At 39.3% G+C, this 24,993-nt stretch overlaps 2 protein-coding genes and 2 long non-coding RNA genes across 5 annotated transcripts; 3 read left to right on the forward strand and 1 right to left on the reverse strand.

Moving 5' to 3' along the window:
* The first annotated feature begins 13,399 nt into the window (after positions 1-13,399).
* Positions 13,400-13,873, forward strand: LOC149404482 (uncharacterized). The gene has a single exon (XM_089607545.1). It carries the CDS (start codon positions 13,400-13,402, stop codon positions 13,871-13,873), a length of 474 nt encoding a protein of 157 aa, XP_089463671.1.
* Positions 13,874-14,730: 857 nt separating this feature from the next.
* On the forward strand, positions 14,731-16,523 carry LOC149404483 (uncharacterized). Of its 2 annotated transcripts, none has more exons than XR_016294414.1 (4): positions 14,731-14,844; positions 14,960-15,023; positions 15,321-15,455; positions 16,155-16,523. It is a non-coding gene; the product is annotated as an uncharacterized LOC149404483 (long non-coding RNA). The 2 variants fall into 2 exon arrangements; XR_016294415.1 differs by having other exon boundaries at positions 14,826-14,844; positions 14,968-15,023.
* Positions 16,524-16,890: 367 nt separating this feature from the next.
* Positions 16,891-18,165, forward strand: LOC149404484 (uncharacterized). Its single transcript, XR_016302043.1, has 4 exons — positions 16,891-17,090; positions 17,234-17,298; positions 17,728-17,957; positions 18,050-18,165. It is a non-coding gene; the product is annotated as an uncharacterized LOC149404484 (long non-coding RNA).
* Positions 18,166-21,043: 2,878 nt separating this feature from the next.
* Positions 21,044-24,244, reverse strand: LOC149404485 (uncharacterized). The gene is made up of 6 exons (XM_089607546.1): positions 23,845-24,244; positions 22,653-23,543; positions 22,432-22,559; positions 21,617-22,190; positions 21,272-21,508; positions 21,044-21,057 (listed from the first exon to the last, which is right to left on the reverse strand). Exons 1-6 carry the CDS (start codon positions 24,242-24,244, stop codon positions 21,044-21,046), a joined length of 2,244 nt encoding a protein of 747 aa, XP_089463672.1.
* Positions 24,245-24,993: the final 749 nt, after the last annotated feature.

Consider the following 24,993-nt stretch of genomic DNA (forward strand, 5'->3'; position numbering starts at 1 on the left):
CCCGACGCCTTCAAATGAAATAATGTAACTAAAAATGACAACTTCGAATAGCTTGTACACCCTTCATATAATGGTGTCTCCGCATCATTCATCATGGACTCAAACAATTTCGGTCGCTCAACAAAATCGTCCTCCAAATCATTCATCATTCCGCACATATCATCAATATCATCTTCAACATCATCCTCATTTGCCGTAGAACGAAAAACCTCACCATGGTAGAACCATCTTTGATACGAGGTCATTATTCCATATGCAAACAAATGGTCCGAACGACATCAATCGAAAAATGTCTATGATTTCCACATTTAATACAAGGACAACGAATAGATTTCACATCTACCATGTTCTCTCTAGCAAAATCACAAAACTCATCTACACCTTTCCGATATATCTCATTCAATCTATTCTCCCACATCCACTTTCTCATCTTCATAGAAAAACCCTAATTATACAAAAAATTGCCCATTCTAATTAGTAAACTATCAAGAGAACAACAATTAGAACAAGTTAAAGAAGAACTTACAAGATTTGAATGTGTAGATGAGACTAGTAAACGAGGACGCTCTAGAATGAGTAGGAAAGGTACTGGAAATATTTTTTCGAGTGAGGTTATGAGAGAGCTCAAAGTGAAAAAGACCAGAAATGAGAATTTATATCACCAGTCTCGTGTCACTCGCCGCGGCGACATTTCTACTTCGCCGCGGCGAGAACATTCTACAACGCTTCCATAAGCGTTGTAGAATGTCCTCGCCGCGGCAAAAATATGCATTCGCCGCGGCGACAACATCACGCCGCGGCGAGGTACAAATCTTGCCGCGGCAGGAGTTCTGCGCCGCGGCGGGAACACGTCGTCGCCGCGGCGAAAATCTTACCGAGAGCACCATGTTCCAGACATATAGTCTCGCCGCGGCATCATACATTTTACGCCGCGGCGAATGTATACCTCGCCGCGGCGAGGATTCTACAACGCTTGTTTAAGCGTTGTAGAAAGGGGTTGCCGCGGCGAAAATTGTATACTGCCGCGGCGAGGACATCTAGGGTTACCTCGCTGCGGCGATGACACATTTTCGCCGAGGCGAGAATTTTCTGGGTAACTCTCGCTGCAGCGAGAATTTGGTTTCACCGCGGCGAGGCTCCTACAACGCTTATTTTAAGCGTTGTAGAAGCAGTTCGCCGCGACGAGAAATATACATCGCCGCGGCGAGCTCCTACAATGCTTAGAATAAGCGTTGTAGGAGCATTTTAAAATCTGAAAATTTCAAATTTTTTTAACTACCCGCCCATTTCATATTCTATACTTAGCGTTTTTTTTTCAGTTTTCCCTCATTCTCATTCCTTATTCTACTTCATTTCTTCTCATCTCTCTCTCCACTACTAATCTCTCTCGTCCCTCTCTCTCTCCGCCACTCTCTTGCCGCCCCGCCCCTCTCTCGCCACCACTCTCTCTCTCTCGGCCCCTCTCTCTTCTCGCCGTCGCTCTCTCTCCGCCCCTCTCTCTTCTCGCCGTCGCTCTCTCTCCGGCTAGCACCCTCTCTTCTCGCCGCCCCTCTCTCTCCGGCCCTCATACTCTCTTTTCCCCGCCCCTCTCTCTCCGGTCCTCACCCTTACTCTTTGCCTCCGCCTTGACCCCGCCCAGCCTCCACCTCGCCCCTGCCCCGCCTCCACATCGCCCAGCCCGGCCTCCACCTCGCCCAGCCCCGCCTCCACCTCGCCCAGCCCCGCTCCACCTCGCCCCCTGCCCCGCCTCCACATCGCCCAGCCCGGCCTCCACCTCGCCCAGCCCCGCCTCCACCTCGCCTCTCGCTCGCCACGTCCTCGCCTTCACCGGGTATGTTATTTTCCAACTTGTTTTGAATTTAATTTGATTTATGTATTATTTAGTTAGAATTTGGTATTTATTTGAAGTTAGGAAGAATTTGTATTGGATTTTAGTATATTGGATTTGAATTCGTTGTATTTGAGTTTGATATTGATTGTATTTAAGTTGGAATCGGATTGGATTTGAGTTAGAAATTGAGATTATGTTTTGAATTTTGTATATTAGATTCCATGTCGTCCACTACTACTACTTCTAGCGGTAGTGGTAAAAGAAAAATTAGAAGATAACTAGCGCTTAACTCCGATGAACAAGGAAAACGAAGAAACACTCTTATGGTTCGGGTTAATAAGGCTAAAACACTTGGTAAAAAAATCCCGGTACAATTTGATGATAAAGGGCAACCAATCGGTAAAGAGGGTGATGAGTTGTCGAGTTTCTTTGGCGTGTTAGAAAGAGAACACGTTCCACTTTCGATGCGTGATTGGAGATGTAAAGACAACGCCCAAATTAAAGAACGGATTTGGAACGAAATGCAAGAAGGATTTACGATTCCTATCGAATAAAAACACGATTGCCTTATGAGAGTCGGAGAAGCGGCAAGGTTATTTCGTCATGAGATATACAACGATCTACTCAAAGACATAATCAACGAACCAATCGCCTTAAAGAGACCGGCTTGTATTTTGAAATTCTATACAAGTATCACCGAAGAAGATTGGATAGCATTTGTTGAGTATAGACGAACCGAAATGTTCAAACAAACATCGGAACATGGGAAATCAAATATCGGAAAAAGTGTGTACAAATCTCGAACGGGCCGAAATGGATATCGAAAGCTTGATCAAGAAAAGGTTAGATTCATTTTTTTCTTTTAGTTATTCCAAATGTTGCAATTATTTTTTAATTTATTATATAATTACTTCTTACTAGCATGACGAAACGGGGGAATGGCCTACGAAAGAGGAACGTTGGATTGACTCGCGAATGAAAGACGTAGATAACTACAAGGATGAGAAAGACAAATTGATGGGAGAAAAAATCGTAAGTTCTTTACCTTTGTTATAACAATTAACCTTGTAATTTTATTTTCAAATAATTTTATGTGTAGAAAACGTTATCACAACAAGCATCGCAAGGGACATGGTTGCCGGAATCGGGAAAGAGTGTTTTGCAAGAAGCTTTGGGAACGTCGCGAGTTTGCGGTCAATCCAAACACACGTCGCGTTCTAAGTACTTTGTTCCTCCAACGCCCAACGAAGAAGTAATGAAGATGCGTCGGGAAATGAGCGAGTTAAAGTCTTTGGTGATGAAGGCCTTCGGTGGAAATGGTAGCATTAATGTCGAGTCGCCTAGTGTCGAGCAAGTGGAAGAGAATCTCAACGCGAAGGTTGTTGATGATAAAGAGATGGCAAATGTTGAAGAACACGTCAATGAAGCGGTCTTTTTAGGTATGTTTAATTTTTTTTATCTATTTATTAATAAAGATAAATGTTTTGGTATTAAGTTATTGATAATATTCTTGATTTGCTTAGAACACGACGATGTTGATGATCGTCCGAAGATCGATCCTATCATTGTTGATGATCATCCGAAGATCGATCCTATTGTTGTGGAAAAACCCAATAGTGTTCGTGCTAGTTGCTCATTGAATCCAACCACCCCGGTGACACCGACTTCGGATGAAAGCGTTGAGTATCTTCTTTTCATAGATGATGTTGTGAAAGGAGGCATGATTCATGTTGCAAATGGGCGAGCATACTTAAATGGGAGCGTAGTTCACTCTTTACCTTTGAAGGAAGGGAATGTACGTGTGACCGTTTTGGGGGTTTTGATTAAAAAAAGCAAAATTGCCAATTCCCACCGAAGAAGCTCAAACCATTGAAGATGCCATAGGAGGATTTGTCTCGTGGCCGAAGAGATTGATCGAAATGGACACGGGAATAGAGAGTCGCGGTCCGGTTGTCAAACAACTCTTAAAGCTCGGTTTTGAGAGTGAACCTAGCATCGATGATGCTAAGAAGATTCCGTACAAGATGATTAATCCAAAGTTTCGATTGCTCGCTCAACATGCCAACAAAGTAATGTTACCGGAAGCGGATGTGATTATGGTCAATGTTAGTCCAAGTCTCGCGGCTATCCCGATTCCGGTGTCATTTGAAGATGTTTCCGACTTTTTGCAATACTTGGAAATTGGCGCGGGGAGCATAACGGTCTATATGGAGTAAGTGTTTTCTTTATATGTGTTTTTAATATAAATATTCAATATTTAGTGTTTTGATCAATCAAATACTTGTTTGTCATAGCTATCTACGCTCGAGGCTAGAAAAGGCGAAGAAGAGTCGAGACTATTGTTTTATAAATCCGGGCTTAAGTTCGTACATCGAAAACAATGACGAGGACGCTTATTTGTCAAAACGAGTCAAGGACGTTGGAAACATTGTACGAAAATGCAAATTTGGTGAACTAGCTTTGATGCCGTACAATAAAGGTGCGCATTGGATGCTCGTTGTCCTCGACCCTTGGAGAGATAGTGCTATGTTCTTCGACCCGTTAAGAAATAAAATTCCAATCGATTTAACTCGATTGATAAAAAGGTAATATTTTGATTTTTTAAACTATTTTTTATTATAAATCATTGTAGAGGTTTTTTCTCTTATGATTTCCGTGTTATAGGGTGTTTGTGGATTTCAAGCTCGAGCATCAAAACGCCCATAATAACGGACAGTCAACGTACATCAATGCTTGGAACGCTCCGAGACAAACCGGAAACACGGAATGCGGGTATTTTGTTATTTCGTATATGCGCGATATAGTCGTAGGAGGTGTAGGAAAATTAGAAAGTAAGAAAAACTATACAAAAGAGGATTTAGAGAGAGTTAGGGAAGAATGGGTAACTTATGTACAAACATTTATTCATTGTGATGATTAGTTAGTTTTTGTATTCAATTTTGGATGTAAATATTTCTTTTGAATGTTTTGAAGATGTAGATATTATTTTTTGGATTGAAGGTTATTTTCAGGTGCCATATTTTTTACACCGGGTTTTAGTAGGTGTAAAAAATGATTTCGGCTTCAAAATGAAGCCTTCGCCGCGGAGACTTAGACATTTCGCCGCGGCGAATAACGTTTGCCGCGGCGAAAAATAAGAGTCGCCGCGGCAAAAAAGATACCGAGAGCACATTATTCATACATCAACACCTCGCCGCAGCGATGTTTTGGTTTCGCCGCGGCGATATACACCACGCCGCGGCTAAGCTACAACGTCGCCGTTGCGTGTTTTTAAAAAAATAATCAGAACGCTTCTACAACGGATTTTTATCCGTTGTAGAATCCCCTCGCCGCGGCGCAAAACCTACGTCGCCGCGGCGAGAATCTCGCCGCGGCTAAGTATAATTCCCGCCGCGGCTACATGATTCTACAACGGTTTGACAATCCGTTGTTGAATGTTGTCGCCGCGGCACGGAACGTACTTCGCCGCGGCAAACAACTCGCCGCGGCGAAGTATAATGTCCGCCGCGGCGAAATGATTCTACAACGGATTGAAGATCCGTTGTAGAATATCTCGCCGCGGCGAGAAATATACTTCGCCGCGGCGTGATGTTTGAAAATATTTAAAAATTACACAATGGATTCAAAACGTTGTAGAAGCTTCTACAACGCTTAAATATCCGTTGTAGAATCTTAGTTTCCACAACGGATAATTAAGCGTTGTAGAAAGTTGTTGGATTCTACAACGGATTTTTAAGCGTTGTAGAAGCTTCTACAACGCAGGATTCTACAACGCTTGAGAAGCGTTGTAAAATCATTCTACAACTGTTTTTAAGCGTTGTAGAATCCTAGTTTTGTAGTAGTGTCCCCAATAAACGAGTAATGGGGAAAGTGTCCATTCGAAACACACACCGAAGAAAATCGAGAAATCTCGATTAATTACGCAAATACATAAATATTGTGGAACCGAATCCATGACATCGATGATGCATTCTCTTATAGTTTGGCATGCAATGTTATAGATGAAAATAATAGGGATCCTGAACCAAAATCTGTAACCGAATGTAAAACGATTGGGCTAAATGGAAAAATGCAATTCAATCTGATTAGACTCGCTTAATAAGCGAAATGTTTTTGGGCCTACAGTACTCACACTTGCAAATAAGAGACCTGTTGAATACAAACAAGTATGTGTACGAAAGAGAAATGAGAGAAATGAGATTGTGAGATACAAAGCTCGACTTGTTGCATAAAGTTTTTCTCAAAGGCATGTGATTGATTTTGAAGAAACATATTCTCTTGTAATGGATGAAATTACATTCAGATACTTGATCCACCTAGTTGTATAGGAGAAATTAGATATCCATCTCATAGATGTTGTCACAGCTTGTACAGATCGCTTGATACTTAATTTATATGAAAATCCCTAAAGGATTCAAAATGCATGTAGCATCAAATTGGAAGCCTCGAGAAAGATATTCCATCAAATTTGAAAGATCTTTGTATGGCTTAAAGCAATCCGGACGCATGTTGTGCAACTGCTTAAGAGAGTATTTATTACAAAAGGGCTATGTCAATAATCATATTTGCCCTTGCATATTCATTAAGAAATTATTATATGACTGTGTGATTATTGATAACTATGTTGATGATTTGAACATCATTGGAACTAATGAAGAAATCCTAAAAGTGATCTCTCACTTAAAAAGGGAATTTGAAGTGAAAGACTTGGGGTAGAAAAAATATTGTCTTGTTTTACAGATTGAACACATCTTAAGTGGAATATTTGTACATAAATTAATTTACAGAGAAAAGGAAATAAAGAGGTTTAATATTGTTATTGGTGGTTTTCGAAAATTATTAAATTTTTTGTGACTTACGAGGAATTCTACATCAAAGCTCCAATAAAGCCCATCAAGGCCCACGAAGGCCAAGGCCCATGCAAAATGGCCCAAAAGTTCAAGCTCAAGCTCACACACGAAGCAGTGCTCACGAGCACACCGCGTGACAAGCACACGGCGTGCGAGGGGCCCGGCGCGCCGCGCCACCATTCTCCACAAGAGGAGCACCGCACGTGCCTTGAAAAACAGGCGCGCACGACGCGCACAAAACATGACGCGGCGCTCCAATGCGCAGCTGCGCGTGCGCTCTATGCGCGCTCCAAATCTGATTCGCACTCCATGAGGTGCGTCCAGTGGTTGTGCTAGGCCTCCAAATCAACTATAAATATCCCTTCACAAAGAGGTTCAAGGACACATTCATTATTCCTCAAGATTACTTGCTCTAAGAGTTGTAAAATGTTGCCAGAGACTTTCTGTTGGTGATTATTCACCTTATCATATCCATGTGGAATAACTTAATTACGCTACTTAGCTAATTAATTAAGGTTATTAAATAAGATCTAGATTTATTTAATATATATCAAACCATGATAGCAAATATCAAGAAACCGAAATAAATATACGAGTTATCAGAAAACTTACGAGTTTCTCCTTCAGTTTCTGAAACAGGTTCACATTCTTCTTCTCGTCTTCCTCTCCAATCTTTGAGCACCGATCTGATCTCCGAGATATCTCTGAATCTCTTGGATCTCCTTGGATGACACCGTAGTCTTTCAAAACGTAATCTTCGGATGAACAAGAATACAGTGTGGGCACTCTATTAATCTCACAAGATCTGATTATGGAGTTTCAGATCTACTCTTATTTTCTAAGAATAGAATCACAAAATTTCAAGGGAGAGGGAGAGAGAAGAAAATTCGTCCACCTCTATGATGTTGGGCGAATCTCTGCTACTTATGTTGTGTCTATTGTGTTCTCCTTGACCCCTATTTATAATGGTAGAAATGAAATATTCAAGAAAGCTCCTAGAGATATTATATTCTCCTTTATTCTTTTCTATTTTGTAGTTAAGCATGAACCGTTGGATCTTGACTACAAATACTACTTTTTCTCTCATTCATCAGATCAGAATCTAGGATATTATAGTTCCTTATTTTTCTCCTATATTTAAAGAATCTAGATATTTGAGAATTATGATGACAATATCTTATTTCCTCGTATAATTGAGAGAATATCTCTACCATTATTATTCTCCTAGATATTAGAAAATTAATTATGAGAGAGAATAAATGATAATATCTTATTTCCTTATTTAATTGTGAGAGAATATCTCAACCATTATTATGCTCTCTCTTATTTAATTAGTTACCTGATTTATTTTCCATAAATCTAGCAACTATTTAGCTCACCAACCGAACTCAGATGCCCATAATGTGATTCAGTTTAATCCGGATTCTCCTAGTTGTTATGGATTCTGATTTAGAAAACAACACACTAATCATATGATGCTAATAAAGTAAAATTTGTAAACTTCTTATCCAATTATGTAATCATGCATTTTTATTTAGTATCTTCATTGGGCAGTATTCCTAACACTTTCTGTACACAGTTTTTCTAATCGAGCATATAATCTCCCGCACACATTTGCACCAAGAATTCTCGATTGAGAATCTCCTTCACCTCCAAGAGAAAACATGCATTCTCTCTTGGGTTACTCGATTCTAGAGTCTGAAACATCGCCGAGGACTTCTCCGCGCACTTTTTCCTCTGTCGAGCACACCTTTCAAGCTCCGCACCTTACATAGCGATCACACACGCATTAATTGTTTCACAAGATTCAGCAGATCGCCTACAAAGAGGCACTGGAATGGAATCAAGCTATCGTTACCTTTAAGGAACTATTGATTTATGTGCATTTTATCCTAATAATATGAAACCAATTTTGATTGGCTATACAGATACTGGTTACATGCCAGATCCACACAAAGGTAGATCCCAAACTGGGTACATATTTACATGTGGGACTGAGATATCATGGCGTTCTCGAAAAAAATCGTTAGCACATCATCAAATCGTGCTGAAGTCATTTTTCAAACGTTACCTATGCCATTGATGGCTATACAAGGGATTCATTGCTTCCCAAATGTTATACAATACTATGGAAGAAAACTTTTGATATCTATCTTTTATTATTCTCTCTATATTTTCTCCACTTTTACACTCTACTTTAACATCTTGTATCATATCTTGGTTTTTTTATATATAGGTTTGTGTGATACCTATTAGTTATTCTCAACACTAATATTATATAGGGTTCATTAGGTATATAGCCACACACACTTTGAGATTGTTATTTAGCCAACGTTTGGTAAATATTTAGTAAAAAGTCACATCTACGTATTTACACGCTTAAAGTGACGTAAATACCCCACTTTTTTTTTATTTCAATGAAAGGGTAAATCAGAAATGTCACGTCAGTTTTGTGATTATTTATCAAACGTTAACTATATAACAATTCCAAACACCTAAATCGACTAATTACCTATTTTTTATATTATATATTAACCTAAAATATATCATAATAATATATATATATATATATGTATGTATATATATAATATATATACACACACTAATATAAATTATAGACACAACATGAGGGTGAGGGTGGTATCTGAAACCCTGTTGGCAAGAAGCCAAAGAAGCTTTGTGGTGGTGATTAAGTGGCCGCCTAATAAGATGAGAGTCCTAGGAGAAGCCATATCACCATATATATATATATATATATATATATATATATATATATATATATATATATATTATAATGGAAAAAAATGATAATGTTTGGTGTTGCTTATTAAGTATTTTTAGTTCTTTTTATATTTAAGTGTTTGATAAAAAAAATTAAATTGAAAAGTGTTTTTTAATATTTTAACTAAAAAAAACTAAAAGCAATATCTTAAAGCTTTTTTGTACGTAATTTTGTTCTTGAATTATACTTTCTCTCTACTAAATTTTTTATTCTCATACATTAACATTTAATTCTAGTTATCTTTATATACTTTTATCAAACAACTTTTTTGATGTCACCAAAATTTATAATTTATTTTTTATAATTTATAGACATCCATATTAATATATATATATATATATATATATATATATATATATATATAACTAAGAATATCTTCTTCTTATTATTATTAATTAGGTGTTTATGCCGCCAAAAAAATGTATATACTGTAGGGAAACGAGGGGGGGGGGGTTCGGACTTAAACGATTGCTTCGACACAACTCGTCGGTGAAGCACGTAGGATATCAGACACGAACAATTGCTTTGATACCACTTGCTGGAGAAACACGAGCGGTATCGGATACGAACAATCGCTCCAATACCACTTGTTGTATTTATATGCTCACATTGATAACCACATAAGTTGCGGAATAAATTAATTACACTAACAAGAGCTAATTAAAAGTATGGTTATCTAACAAGATCTAAATTTACTTTATTAATTAAATAATGAAAGCATTCAAACATGTCAAGCAACCAATAAGAATAAAGAACAAGGTTCATAGAGAACTTACGGATTGGGCTCACGAACAAAAACAAATAAGTAATTGATTAATTATTTACTTGATCAAACAATAAATAATTAATATTACCATTAATAATTATTTAATTCTGCAAATACCCATATCTCAGAATTGATGTTGTCAATCACAATTATAGCTCGTGAGATTATAATAATGAAACACATTATTATTAGAGGTTCTTTATTCGTCTTATCGAAGCCAAATCGGAGACTATGGACCTAGTAATAGAAGCTTAACAAATTCTATGAAAAGACGAAAAAGTCATTTCTCTTTTCCACATCGATTTGTCTAATATTGGTCAGACTCCACCTAGGTACTCCAAGACTGAACTCTCCTTTATACTAGAATTATATTTACTCATCGTGACGAGTGTCCACTGATCTAGTCAGTACGTGATCAAGATCCTCTACGTTCAACCCGTATCGAGAAAGGTCAATTAATCTGTTATACCTTTCTTGATATATATATACCCTAAGCACTTTTGCTTCCCTAGCGAAAGATTCTTCTAAACGTATATACTTCGGAAGTGCCGACAATCTATCGGTTCTGGAATCAATCCTTAGGTGAGTGAACATTGACCTTCTTTCAGGAAGGCTGGATTCCATATCTGTTAACCACTTCACACTCGAATCATGCTCCGAAACTCCCAAGACATAAGCTGTGATTAGCATGATAGTAGCCTTTTAGCGAATGAGTCAAAGAGCGCGATAAAATGATCCAGTGTCCATGATCACTTCAGGATTTAGATCAAGTCTATTTGTGACCATCATAGGGACCCCGGCTAGTGTGTCGTAACGATACTTAAACGACACATCTACAACCAAAGTCTGTCTGGATCGTGCACTTACCACAAGTGCAGAATGCTCGCACGTCGTGATCAACCTTCACTAGTGTTCCGCATATATGACTTTAGATACAGTTATACATGCATGTATCAGTCATCGACCATGTTTTAGCTCACCGCCTGAACTCAGGTGCCCAACACGTGACTCAGTTTAATACGGAGGCTACGGATTATATTTGCTATTGATTCTAATATTCAGAGCTCAACTCACTAATCATATAATGCTAATAAAGTAAACCAGTATTCTATTTAGTAATCACTTATAATGTTAAAATCTCTCGTGGGAAAGAATTCCTAACATATAAGTATATAAACCCAAAAATATTAAGTATTTATTATGTCAATTTTAAAATATATTAAAACATCGGTAATCACACAAAAGCAGCCACGACAACTTAAACAAGTAGATGGGTCAATTTAGATTTAGAACTAGGCCTCAAATCTCTGTTGCAAGACACAATAAAAAAATGGGCGAATTTTATGTATGGTAAAATTAACTAAAAGAAAGGACTAAAAGCAAAGTAAGCTCAGGGCTGTTTATTATAAGAATTTTGTAACTAACTAGATTATTACAAACAACACATTTGAGATATAGCCAACGTTTGCATAATTTTAAAAAACTAGCCTAACAGCATAGGTGACATAAGTGATAATTAATAAAAATTACTTTTATGACCTTAATTGTTTAAATTCGTCACTTTCTCTCTCTTTTGGTTTTGAATTCGTTATTTTCTCTCTCCTACTTTTTTTTTAAACATTTTTTTCATCAAAACTTCAAAAATCCTTATATATCTCATATGAACTCTAAATTGAGTGATTCCAAATCCTACGGATTCGTGGCCGAGAGATCTTCAAAAATAAAACCATTGTGTTGAATGAAAAATAATTTTTTATTCTATAGATGTAGAAAAATCACGTTATTGCCTTAGATATGGAAATATCTAAAAATTTTCGGAAATCATCTGAAAATAAATGGAAATTTATTCAATATTTCTGAAAAAGTCATTACAAATACACGTAAAAATGACGGATTAAACATGATTTTTCATAAAAAAAAACAATGGATCTATTTTTGAAGATATCGGCACCACGAATCTGTAGGATTTGGAATCACTCAATTTCGAGTTCATATGAAATAGATATGGATTTTTTAAGTTTTTATAAATAAAAAAAATGTAGGAAAGAAAATAGGAGAGATAAAGTGATAAATTAAAAACCAGGAGAGAGAAAATGACGAATTTAAAAAGCTAAGGTCATAAAAGTAATTTTTATTGGCTATCATTTATGCCACCTAGGCTATTTGGTTGTTTTTCCAAACGTTTGTAAACGTTGGCTATTTACAAAACATGAATATTTTGTTGGCTATTAAACTACAGTGCCCTTATTATAATCACTGAAAATAATACAACGATTTAAATTGGGAGATCACAGAGTCGAGGAGAAGAAATCAAAAGTAGCGTGCTTGACATAGGCTTAATTGTCATATTTATAGTACTAGAGTTAAGGTTGCGAGCTCCAGGTTGACTGGTGACGCATCGTGTGTCAGTTGAAATTCACTACTATGTTCCGTGACACCTTTCGTTCAAAGATTTATTCGTATGGGGAGAGGTTACGGATTATTCGGGCTGACTGGCCCTATACATGCCAATCTTCGGTGACCGGTTATCTCGAAATGATATTTAAGTCTTCTATCGGGCTGGCGCTTTTTCTTGGACCTGTTATCACAAATTCATGGGCTTGGACCCAACTTCCTTGTGTTGGGTCGAATCCCTGTCTTGTTATCTTGAGGACAAAGTCCAACATCAACAATCAGTCCCCTGTTTATTCAGTATATGTATATAATGATGGATAAACTATAAATAAACACAGTATGGGCCAGTTCTCTCAACCGGGCTAATATTTCTAGTCAGTATTAGACTACCTGGACTTCCACGTGTTCTGATATTTCTGCATCAAGCAAACGAGTATATAATATTTTTTAAACTGTAATGATTTTCTCTCGGGAAGATCAAGGGGTTTCTTCCGCAGATATACATAAAATATTTGATTTAGTGAGATACGATTTGGCGTGATTTGATGGCGCATTAAGTGCTAGTCTGTTGAGCTTCTGCGGCTATATATTGAGGGGAAATTTCTGTCGGTCTTCCCTATTTATTTATCTCGTCTCGTGTTTGAAAAGAGGTATGTTCCAAAGTTCACAACTTTTCTTTTCACTTTCTTGCTTTCTCTCAGCTAGGGTTTCGTGTTTCTGGGTTCTGATAAAGAAGCAACCTTTTTCTAGGAAAACCTTAGTTTAGAGCTTTGCTGATGGCATCCACCTACAGTCCATCTAAAAGATCCAAGCCTAGGCGACCCGAATATCCCCGTGGGGAATTTCTTAATGAATGCCCTCCTTCTTCGCTTGATAGGGCCGATCTACACCGCATTAGGCGAATGTTCCATATTCCTACCGATGTGGAACTCTTGTTACCTGGTCCCAGTGATACGGTCGAGACCGTAAAAGAGGGCTTTATGTGTGTCCATGAAATCGTTCTAGATAAGTGTGGGCTTAGGTTTACTATCCCTGGGCTCCTTCTGGCGTATATGGCTCAGGTGAAGGTGACTCTCCCTCAGCTCACTCCGTCCTCTTTGAGGATCATGTATGGGCTGCTTTACCTGGCCGAAGAATTAGGGGTCAGGATTCTCCTGAACGACCTGATCCGCCTGGTCACGACGAAAAGGAATGCCCGTCACCCCGGGACTTTCTATTTTTCATGGAAACCTGCGATGACCATCATTTAGAGGATTCCTACCTGGGACGATAGGTGGGTGGAGAGGTATTTCTTTGTCCGGGTTTCCACGCTTACTGTGGGTGGCTATTCTCCCTACATCCGTTATGCTTGGTCTAAGGGATCGGGTTAGGCTGTTTGTGTATTTTTTTTGTTCGTCTTGTGCCTTCAGGTCTTTTCTAAAAGAATTTCCATGGTCTGTTGTGAAGTTTCTCTGAAGACCATCGCTTCCGACGCCCGATTTGAGGAGCTCGTTGCAACGCTAAGGAGTGGATTTGTGGAGTGGGAAGATTTCACATAAGGGCGGTTCAACCGTGCTTTTCTTGGCATACAAACTCCTGGTAGGTGCTCTTGACTATCTTCCACTACCAGAAATATGGGATACAACTACAGTTTTTTTTTTTTTTTTTTTTAACTTCAGTTTAGCCTTTTAATGGAGGCTTTGAATACAGACTACGGTCACCTTTTTTTTGGCCTATATTAGACTCTAGTCGAATATAAAACTGTAGATAATGGTTTACTTTTCTCTACAGCTTATATAAAACTGTAGATAATGGTCTACTTTTCTCTACTAAAAAAATTAAAAATGATCAAAATTTCACCATTTTAAAATGGAGGGAAATTTCCCACAAAATTTTGGCACATTTACACTACAGTCAAAGGTAAAGATGGAGTTGTAATACTTAAAATATAAAAAAATTAACAAAATTTTACTATTTAAGTGTGGAGGGAAATTTCCCACTAATAATTTTGTTTAAGACAATGTATGAAATCTTCAAATTTGACTAAGTATAGAAACAACACTATATTCACTTAGACAAATTGAATATTTTCTTTATTTTCTTTACTTCACCGTAAAAAAATCAAAAAGAAAAAAAAGAAAAAGAAAGAGAGCTAGAGGGAGCGAGCCAGAGAGATACCGAGAGTGAGAGCTAGAGAGAACGAGCGAGTAAGTGAGGGTTGAGCGTCGCCGGACTTGTGTTGGTGAGATCTCGTCCTTCCTCTGTTCTTCGTCTTTCTTTTTCCTTCGTTCATCTTCGTTTCTTTAGTTGAATCGCGTCTAATCTTAGTCTATGGCTCCGTTTCATTTCTTTACAAGGTCTTGAGCGCGGATTTCTGGTTAAGGAGAGACAAAGAGTCCGTGGTTCGTTCATTAATAAGAGGTAGGAGTTTCAATTTGAAAATTTCTTCTTTCTTTTAGTTCGATTTAGGTTTAGAAATTAGGGGTTTTAGATTTCTCTTGCTTGTTCTGTGATTTTTCGTGGTATATGGGTTAGATTGGGCTCGGTTTGTTGTTGTTCTTGATCTGAAATTCTTTGACTTAGGGTTCCTGAATTCTCTCTAGCTTGAAAACTCTCTTGTTTTCTTTAGAGCTAGGTTAAAAATCAAAGAACTCGGTGGAATAGAGGTAAGATATTAATTTTGGGTCACTTGTTAACTGTGTGGGTTTGGGTTTGCAGAAGTGGAGCAAGGGAAAGCAAAAGGAAAAGGTGAACAACATGGTTCTCTTTGACCAGGCGACCTATGACAAGCTTCTCGTCGAGGTTCCCAAGTTCAAGCTCGTCACTCCCTCGATTCATTCTGACAGATTGAGGGTATGTGTTCTCAATTGTTACACGTCATACAAATCCTGAAATATCCGAGCTCTGTATGTTTCGTGGAGTGGGCGAAGGCCAACGGCGTGTTCGTGTTGCGTCTGCTACGGCCTTCCAGCTCATCGTGCAGAGGCTTCGCGGAGAAGTTCGTGCGGCGATACCGAGAATTTTGGTGAGAAGAGGGTTGGGGATGGGCAGGTCGTGTCAGACTGCCGGAGGGGTTCGCTGTCACGGCGAGGAGTCGGCATGGGCTGTGGCGGCAGTGAATTGTCCGGCGAGGGGTTTTGTGGCTTGCAGACATTCGAAGCAGAGGGCCTTTGAACTTTGGGGACGATAAAGTCGGGTTATTTTTGTCAATTACCATCTCATTCCATTCTTATTTTTAATTGATTAAAAATAATTACCAAACACCAGACTAGCTTTTCATTCTCATTCTATTACCATTCTCATTCACATTCTCATTCATATTCCACTTTTCTTTTTCAACCAAACATACCCTAAGATCTTGAATTGCATTATGATGGAATGATGATCTGTTTTTTTTTTTAATTATGAATTTGGGGCAGTTTGACATTGGCCCCCAAGTGTTATTGGAGAAAGGAAATTCTTGTTTTGCAGAATTTTTGAGCAACAAATTTGAATTTTCCTTTAAATTCTGCTTCTAGTCTTACAGTGTGTTGATTATATTTTTTCTTTCAGATTAGTGGATCACTGGCACGCAGAGCTATCAAGGATCTGATGGCAAAGGGTTTGATTAGAATGGTCGCAGCTCATGCGAGTCAGCAGATATACACCAGGGCCACCAACACCTAAATGTTATAAAGGTCTTAAAAAAACAAATGGAGGGTAAATTAGTTTTCATGTTTTGATTTCTGATCTGCCGAAAGGAGATGCTTATGTTCGACCTTTAGCCTTAACTAGTCAGACTGTTTAGTGCATCAATACACTGTGTAAATAGATAGATGGATATAGATATGCATGCAAGCTCAGCTAAACTGCCATTTTCCTTGAGCTAGTGCTATATTGCTTTTTTAATAACATGATGAATTCTCATTTGTTTCTGTCATTCTTTCTTTTTGTCCCTTAGTTTTGAATGAGTTTGTGATAAACCCCTTTTGAGGTTTCATTTCCATCAAGTTTTGACAAGGCTTTTGACAAGGCTTTTGAATGAGTCTCTGAAGGTAACAAGTTAAATTGGGTTTAGTCTGTCTGTGGATATTCAAAACAGAGTTGGAAACTTATCGTGTAATGATCTTATATTCTATTTTTCTTTTCGTCTTCTTTACACAAATTGAGCAAAACTGCAAAAGCCTCAACCTTAGCCAGTCCAGTTCAACGCTTTTTTAAAATTTATTTTACTGTTGATGTTCTTTTACTGTGTGCTTTTGCTTTAAAAGTTAAAACTCTTGCAAGTCTTGGAGGGTAAGAAGTTAAATTGGGTTTAGTCGACTAAATAGCGCCTCTTTTTTGTAGTCGCAAGTTCTGTGTATCTTAAACTTGTTTTTCTGCCAGTCATCTTTACGAGTCTTTGTCAAGTCCCCTTATATATTCTATCCACAGTCCCTTTATATTTCAACTCTAATTTGCTTGGCTGTGGGGTTCGAGAGGTGTTTGCTGGCCCAAACTCACCAAACGGTACAAACCTCTCTCTCTCTCTCTCTCTCTCTCTCTCACACTCTATATATATGTATGTATATATGTATACATGGATATTTAATGATGTATTTGTGTTATTATGTTGAAGAAATGGGCTGAGTTTATTCCATGTATGCGTACAGTTATGGCTTGTCAATCCGTTGCAAACATCGTCAAATCGTCTCTCGGTCCCGTTGGCCTCGACAAGGTATTTTCATAAATTCGTCTTTTTGTTTCAAGTCTCTCTATATTCGATCTCTTAGAATGTTACCAAATGTTGTGTGTTCTTTTTATGATACTTTGTTTGGTTTTGTGGTAAAGACTGAGTACGCACTTGAGAAATTTAAAAGCTTTAATGGTTTTGAGTGTTGAAAAGTATGAAAAAAGAACAGATCTATATGAGATGGCTGGTAGAAAGTTCATAATTTTTATGTTTAAACGAGGATTTTTTTTTTCTAACTAGATTCTAATAATGCTATCAAACGTTTTTGGTGGGCATACTCTGTGACCATGATTAATAGGCAACAAAGACAGCTTTATCACTCTTAGTATCTGAACAATAGTTGAGTATATTTTCTGTGATTAAGTTTGTAAGAAATAATTCTGGAAATTGATTGCTGTCCTTGGAGGAAAATAGGCAGCAATGCAGGCTCTCGAGGAAGATATGAAGAAATGACTTGGCTGAGATCGACGAGCAACGTTCTAGGGAAGATTTACAGTGTTGTGACGTTTCTCGAAATTTGGGGTAAGCTTTACTCATTTGGTTTGTGTGTATGAGTGTGTGACTCTGTACATATTGGTTCAGTTTTCACTAACACTTTTCCCACTTAGATCAAGAAGTTGGTGAGGAAGTACTTGGTCAATCTGGTATTCTTTTTTTTAAAAAAATAAATGTTTATTTTAAGCTTTTATGTCATAACTTGTTTTTGATATGGTTTCTCTGATTCTCTGCTCTCAAGGTTGGCGACCAAGATAAAAAGCTCACAGAGGGAATTAGACTTTATGTCGTCCGGTCCAGCCACTCTCCCCGGTGAAACTTTATTGCGTTTTGTTTAATTATTTTTTTCATGTGAATGGGTATATTAATTTTGCGTGCTAATGAACTGATATCAAAACATGCTTAATAGCTTGTTTGGTCAAGTATGCAATAAATTAGACATGAATTTTATTTGTATGAGACTATAATGATATTGATTGATGATTTAATGGAATATGAGATTTATTTGGATATCATGTGTTCTTTTAGATATTCATTTATGTATTTAATTTTATATTTATTTTAAAAAATTGCTCTACATAAATAAGATGTAGTCTATATTGTTAAAATATAATTTCATGAATATAAACTACAATTAAAAAAGGGTTATTAAGTTATATAGCCACACGGATATAGTGGATTGAGATATAGCCCACCTTTGGTTAATTTCTTGTAAATAACCAAGTAAACTTATTAACAAATTAATAAAAGCCTTATTTAACACAACCAAACATATATTTTAGGTAGTTAATTGGCTGCCACGTATGCAAGTTGGCTATTTACAAATTATTTACCAAAGGTTGGCTAATTTACAATTCATATAGTTTAGGTGGCTTACGTGGCCAATTTTTTGATTAAAAAATGTAGTCTTCAAGAGAAAAGACTGGAGTCATAGCCAAATATAATAGACTTCAGTGCAATAGATGACACAAAAACACAGTAGTCAATCAAATTCAATTAATTAAAACTACTTTCTAAAGTTGTAGTGTTTATGCACTCTTAACTTCAACAACTACATTTTAAAGATGTAGTCTTCAACAGAAAAAAACTGGAGTCGTAGGCAAAGAGATAAGACTCCAGTGCAATAGATGACACAAAAACGCCGTAGTCTATCTAATTAAATCAATTAAGACTACTTGTTAAAACTGTAGTGTTTTTTTCTTATGTAATTGAGTTATATGTAACTACATCATAACGCTGTAGTATTTATAGATGAGACTAGTAAGACTACATCTATAAAATGTAGTTATATATTTTAACTACAGTCTTATAAAACAGATACACTACGGCCAAAAACTGGAGTCATAATCAAAGAGATAAGACTCCAGTGCAATAGATGACAGTCTGTAAACTGTAGTCGACTTAAAATGACTACGGCGTTCGGCAGTAGTTAGAGGCCAAATTTCTGGTAGTGTTCGTCGTTCCTCGTTGTGCCGAGCTGGGATGCTGAGCTTTATAATTTTTTTTGGTGTTGGATGTAGTTGTGGATGACATGTCGTCTCGGGCTGAGCATCAAAACCAAGATTAAAGACAAGGAGGCCCGAGACCCAGACGCCAAGACGAAGATCGAGGACAAGGAGGTCCCAGAGAAATGAGGGAAGACCAAGATCCAAGACAAGGAGGTCCCGGAGAAGCGAGGGAAGACCAAGATCCGAGAAAAATGGGTATCAGCGAGGAAGAGATGATGGTGCAAGCTGACGGATCGAGAGTGAGTCAGATGGAGGCTTCTGAGAAAAGGGAAGGAAATAGTGATGGCTGCTCATTCAGCTAATCAGCCCGCGTCTCAGGCGGGCTCTGATGACTCATACATGGTGATCACTCACGTGGTTTCCCAACCTGAGTCTAAATTGGCCGAGCCTTCTCTTCCTGAGTGGGATCGCAAGGCAAAGAAGAAGATCGGGGAAGATGATGAGGAGGAAGAGGAAGAAGCAGAAGGGGGAATCCCTTCTAAGGTTAAAGGGGCTTCTCAGCCCGTCCCTAAGAAGGTCACCATTGTGACCCCTAAGGGAGAAAAGGGGAAAGGAAACTCAGAGAAGGAAGCTTGATCTTCGGGTTCTGATGCTCGCAGTGGTGACGACAAGAAGACGTCTTCAAATGATCCTCAAGGCAGGAGCTCACAGAAGAAACCGTGCTCTAGGAAGGACGTGGTCCAGCCGTCCAAGCCTAGGTCCCCTCCATTGCAGATCAAGTTCGACTTCAGGGGTCCCAGCACTCTGCACGACTACTCGATGGGTTCGACTGCTCTCTTTAGGCACATCAATAGGCCCAGGGTCAGGCTGGCCCCGATCAGAGAATTGGTCGAGTTTGAGCAGTACTGCCGGACCCATGCAGCGATTGCTAAAGTAGGTGATAACAAAACTTATGATATCTTATGAATGAGTTTAAGTAATACCTTCTTTTATTTTATTCGGCGGTGGCCGAGCTGAACCTTATCTAGCAGAAGCATGAGCTGAAACATATAGAGAGGGACGGGTTCGTTTAGGATCTGCTTGATAAGGATGAGATCCCCACCACGCAGCTGGCTCAATTGGAGGCGAAGATCGATGAGCTCAAGAAGGAAGTCAGTGCTCGCACCGAGAGAGAAGAGAAGCTCAAGCTCAAACCCACGGGCGAGCGGGAGAAGGTCAAGGCAGCGAAACTTGACTACTTTCGGGCTTGGGAGCAACTGGATGCTGACGTCGAAGAGCTCACCATGCTGCAAGGTGAGCACGATCGGTTGGAGTTGCTCCACAACGAGTTTAAGCAGTCCTTCGGCGACAAGGTTGAGAAGCATGTCCGCGAGGGGATAAGGTCGACCTCCATCAAGTATCAGTGTCTCATCAGCGCCATGAAGGCCCACTATACGGGTAAGGAAGAGACGAAGGCGGCCGAGCTGAACATGACGGAATGTTGCGCCAATGTCTCACTTCTTGAGTCGCTTGCTGGAGGTGCATCGATGGTCAAGGATGAGTTGAGGGATGATGATGCAGACATGAAGGATGTTGAGACCAAGGAATCGAATACCGTTACCGATGCCGTACCGGGACTCCGATTTTGATGGGTTCCCGGGAGAAGCCATTGACTTACCGGGGTATCCAGTGACACCTAGGGTAAACCGTGCCGGTTAACTTACCGTTACCGGTGTGGTTTACAGGCAAATACCGGACTTACCGAGGGGGTATTTAGTGAACAACAAATTTATATAATGTCATATATATTACATACCATAGGCTAAAAAAAAATAGTTTACAATATTGTTATTACATACCATATTCTAAAAACGAAAATAGTTTACAATATCTTTATTACATACCATAGGCTAAAAATGACTACTCCGGTAATATCCCTCGAGTAACGGTCATACAATAATCATACCAAGTCAAAAAATGAGCATATGCAGATTGGTATGTCTCCAAATGATAGTCATATTCCCATTGCGTCATACCTGTAGAGAAAGAGTATGCGGGATAACCTTCTTGCGGTCGAACTGGGGTCATGATGATTTGTGGTGGTGGAGAATAGTCGTTGTTGCGGTAAGAGGAACACCCTTTATAATACTGATACCCTGTGTCTTGAGGAGTAATTGCCACCGATCCGAAGTTGGTCGATAAATCATCAACGTCATTGCTAGACGTAAATGACATGGCATCATTCATTCCTCCACCGTGGCCGCCCCCATAACCTGTGTAAAAAAAAGTCAGGTGAAAACAGTTATAGTCTTCCTCACTTGGTACGTATCCACCGCCACCACCACCGACACTGTAGGAGCCTCAACGTCCATCCCCACTACCACCAGCACCACTAGAGCCGTAGTCACCACCACCACCACCACCGTAGGTACCTCGATTGTCACCACCCCCTCCACCTCCATCACCCCCTCCACCATCACCGCCGTCACCGTCATCCGAATCAGAACTGTGGCTAGATTCACGTTGAGGAAGAACTTCTGACTCTAACACGCGCTCCGGATCAAGTCCAACCTCTCGGGCCGTCTGAGCTACCGTCGGATCCGGGTTCTGGTTGACGTCATCCAGTGAAACCAAGTCAATCCACCGACGAATTTCATTGTCTCCTTCATTATCATGACCCGAACGCTCAAAAGCTCTTTCAATGATATCCAAAGGATCCATCAGGTTTGTCGAGTTGTCGTGGATCCGGGTCAGTTCTCTGATTTGCAGCTTCATGTTGTACGAACAGAAGACAAGCTTCTCTAGCCTCTTATATGCTAGGCGCTTCCTCTGTTTGGTGTGGATCAAGGCGAAATTTCTCCAATATCTCTCGCAAGCAGATGGTGATGCCGTCTGAGACAAAATTTGAATGGCCAACGCTTGCAATGTCGGCGTCCAATTCCCATAACATTCCCACTATTCAGCTGTAATCATGTCACAATAAGTCATATAACTTCATCTCATTAGACTCCATGGCACAATCTTCATAGAAGAGTATACGTAACATTTACTTGCACACAACGTCCCTCGTGCCGAGATAGCACTTCTTTGTGCGAAGTCCCCTCTAGCTTCTCGGAATGCGATCAACTATTGTAGGTAACATCTATGTGAGTACAGGTTCTACAACTCATTGAATAATATAGGTTCAAGATTATACCTCTCTACCTAGTGAAGCACCATCTAACTCCGAATGCAGCTTATCAAACACCTTCGTGACAGCCGCCATATGCGTGTTATCCATTACTACTTCTGGGTTATATTGCAACTTTGGATTGAGAAAGAAAGCTGCAATAGAAGCACGTGTTATAAAAAGGAAAAAGAAAATGAAAAGGAAAAAGGTTAATTCACCTACAATATGTAATGGATGACACATCTTACTAGTCCATCTACGCTCCATGATGTCGAGAACCCATTTCTTGCTGTTGAGCGCCGACAACTTCTTCTTCATCTCGTGGAACACGTAGTACAGTAGACCCATCGTCGGATGCACTTCGGTATCAACCAATCGAAGAGTGGTGTACATAGGCTCAAAAATTGCACACAACTCATCGACGGATTGCCAAAACCACGGGTTCAAAACGGTCTCGGTAATGGATTTCCCGGTAGGCGTTGGGCTCAATCTGTCATCGTCCCACCACTGACTAGTGAACAAAGACCTCAACGCGGCTCTTTTCTCCCAGAGACTTCGTAGGGCGAGGTAGTTCGTAGCAAATCGTGTTGCCCCTGGACGTATGATTTCACCTGGGGTCACTTCTCGTAGCTTGGCCAACACCGCGCCGTGGTTGTAGATAAACTTTGTCGCGTCCCTCGTAGCTCTGATTATCCCCTTTATTGAGTCTCTCTTTTCGATGTCTTCAAACATTATATCCAAGCAATGTGCGGCACAAGGTGTCCAGTACACATTTTGACGCCGAGACAATTTCTGCCGAGCACTCTTGTAGTTCGCGCCGTTGTCGGTGACTACTTGGACGACATTATGTCTCCCGACCTCTTTCAGCACATCCTTCAGTATTGAGTAGATGTAGTCTGCACTCTTGACATTCTTCGATGCGTCTATGGACTTCAAGAACACAGTCGCACCAGCGCAATAGACCATTATGTTGATGATACTCAATTTGGTCGGCCCTGTCCAACCATCAGCCAGTATCGTGCATCCATACATCTTCCAACGCTTCTTCTGCTCTTCCACGAAGTTCTCGGCATCTACGACCTCCATCTCGAGGTACTTGTTGTAAACTTCGTACGCCGATGGGAGAGGAATCTTAGGACCTGCAATACACATGAACATCATATTCCAAACATAAATATCTTAATACAAGTACAACAAGTGTGAGAATTACTGAGATCTTGAGCCGTCACAATCATGTTTTTGAATTCATGACTGTTGCCCTTGCTCGCGGGCACGTGCTGGTGAACGATGAATTTGGTAATAGCTCTTCCGAGCCATGAATTCTTCTTTGGTTCCACCATCTCGTCCACTCTAGGTTGCCTCGCACTGGGAGACTTATATAACGACGGAGCGAGAGGTGGAGATTTTGCAGTCGAGCCCCCCCCCCCCCCCCCCCGAGACCCGATTGGAACCGAGCTTCCCACTCTGCCCGAGCTGCATCCTGACGCGACCTCTTTATCGCTGCTCGGAGGTCTGCTTCATAATCGGGAGTAGGACCCTCTTCATCAGCGTCAGTGTGATATGGTTTGTGGACTATCTTTCGAATGGTTTCCTCCAATAGGTGTTTATGTTTCTTCTTCTCAACATTACCGAGGATTAAAGCTTGCATCTCCTCCAACACCTCAGGAGGAACTTTATCGCACATTTTAACGTTCTTCTGTGAGTCCAAATGTGCAAGATGATTTTTTACTCTCGTGATCCCCCCTCCTCCCATTACATGACCGCAAAAGTTGCACGTGTTCGCACTTGCTTCTCCCGGAATGGGCGTGCAATATTTCCTTGCTGGGTCGGGTGGCGCCATCTTCAAGTCTACTATACAAACAACTCACAAACATAAATATTAATAAGATTTAAAATAATCCATAAAAAATTTAACAAATTCACATAACACATATTCTAAATTTAATTCAACAATACATATCACATATTCAAAATTATATTTCAACAATCCATATCAAATATTCAAAATTCATATGACATTACAAAATTCCATATCACATAAACATACACATATTCTAATTTAATTTCAACAATCAATATCACATTTAAAAATTCATATGAAATTTCAAAAATCCATTTCACATCAACATACACATCCTAATTTTAATTTCAAGTTTCAACAAAACATAAATCAATATCACATATTAAAAATTTATATGAAATTTCAAAAATACATATCACATAATCATGTACACATACACATAATCATTAAATTATCTACACATACACATACACGTAATCAAGTTGCACATAATCATGACTTGATCATAACAAATCTATAAGAAATTTCCACTAACTCAACAAAACAAATTAAAAATCATAATTTCGGTTTAATAATCTATAAATTTTGAGTTAATATACATCATAATAACTAAGAACACTATCTTCACCACAAAAATCCATAACAAATTTGAACAAAAATCATCAAAACAACCATATTTCATGAACATTACAAATCTGCCGGATTTTGAGGGCTTACCCACGCTTGCCGCCGGAATCGAGGAAGAAAACAACTACGAGCTGCCGAAAAGCTGACGCAGGCGGCGGGAA

This window comes from Urtica dioica, chromosome 2 (assembly GCF_054948205.1).
Source record: "Urtica dioica subsp. dioica isolate 48M chromosome 2, U.dioica_male_clone48M_v1_H2, whole genome shotgun sequence".
NCBI lineage: Eukaryota > Viridiplantae > Streptophyta > Magnoliopsida > Rosales > Urticaceae > Urtica > Urtica dioica.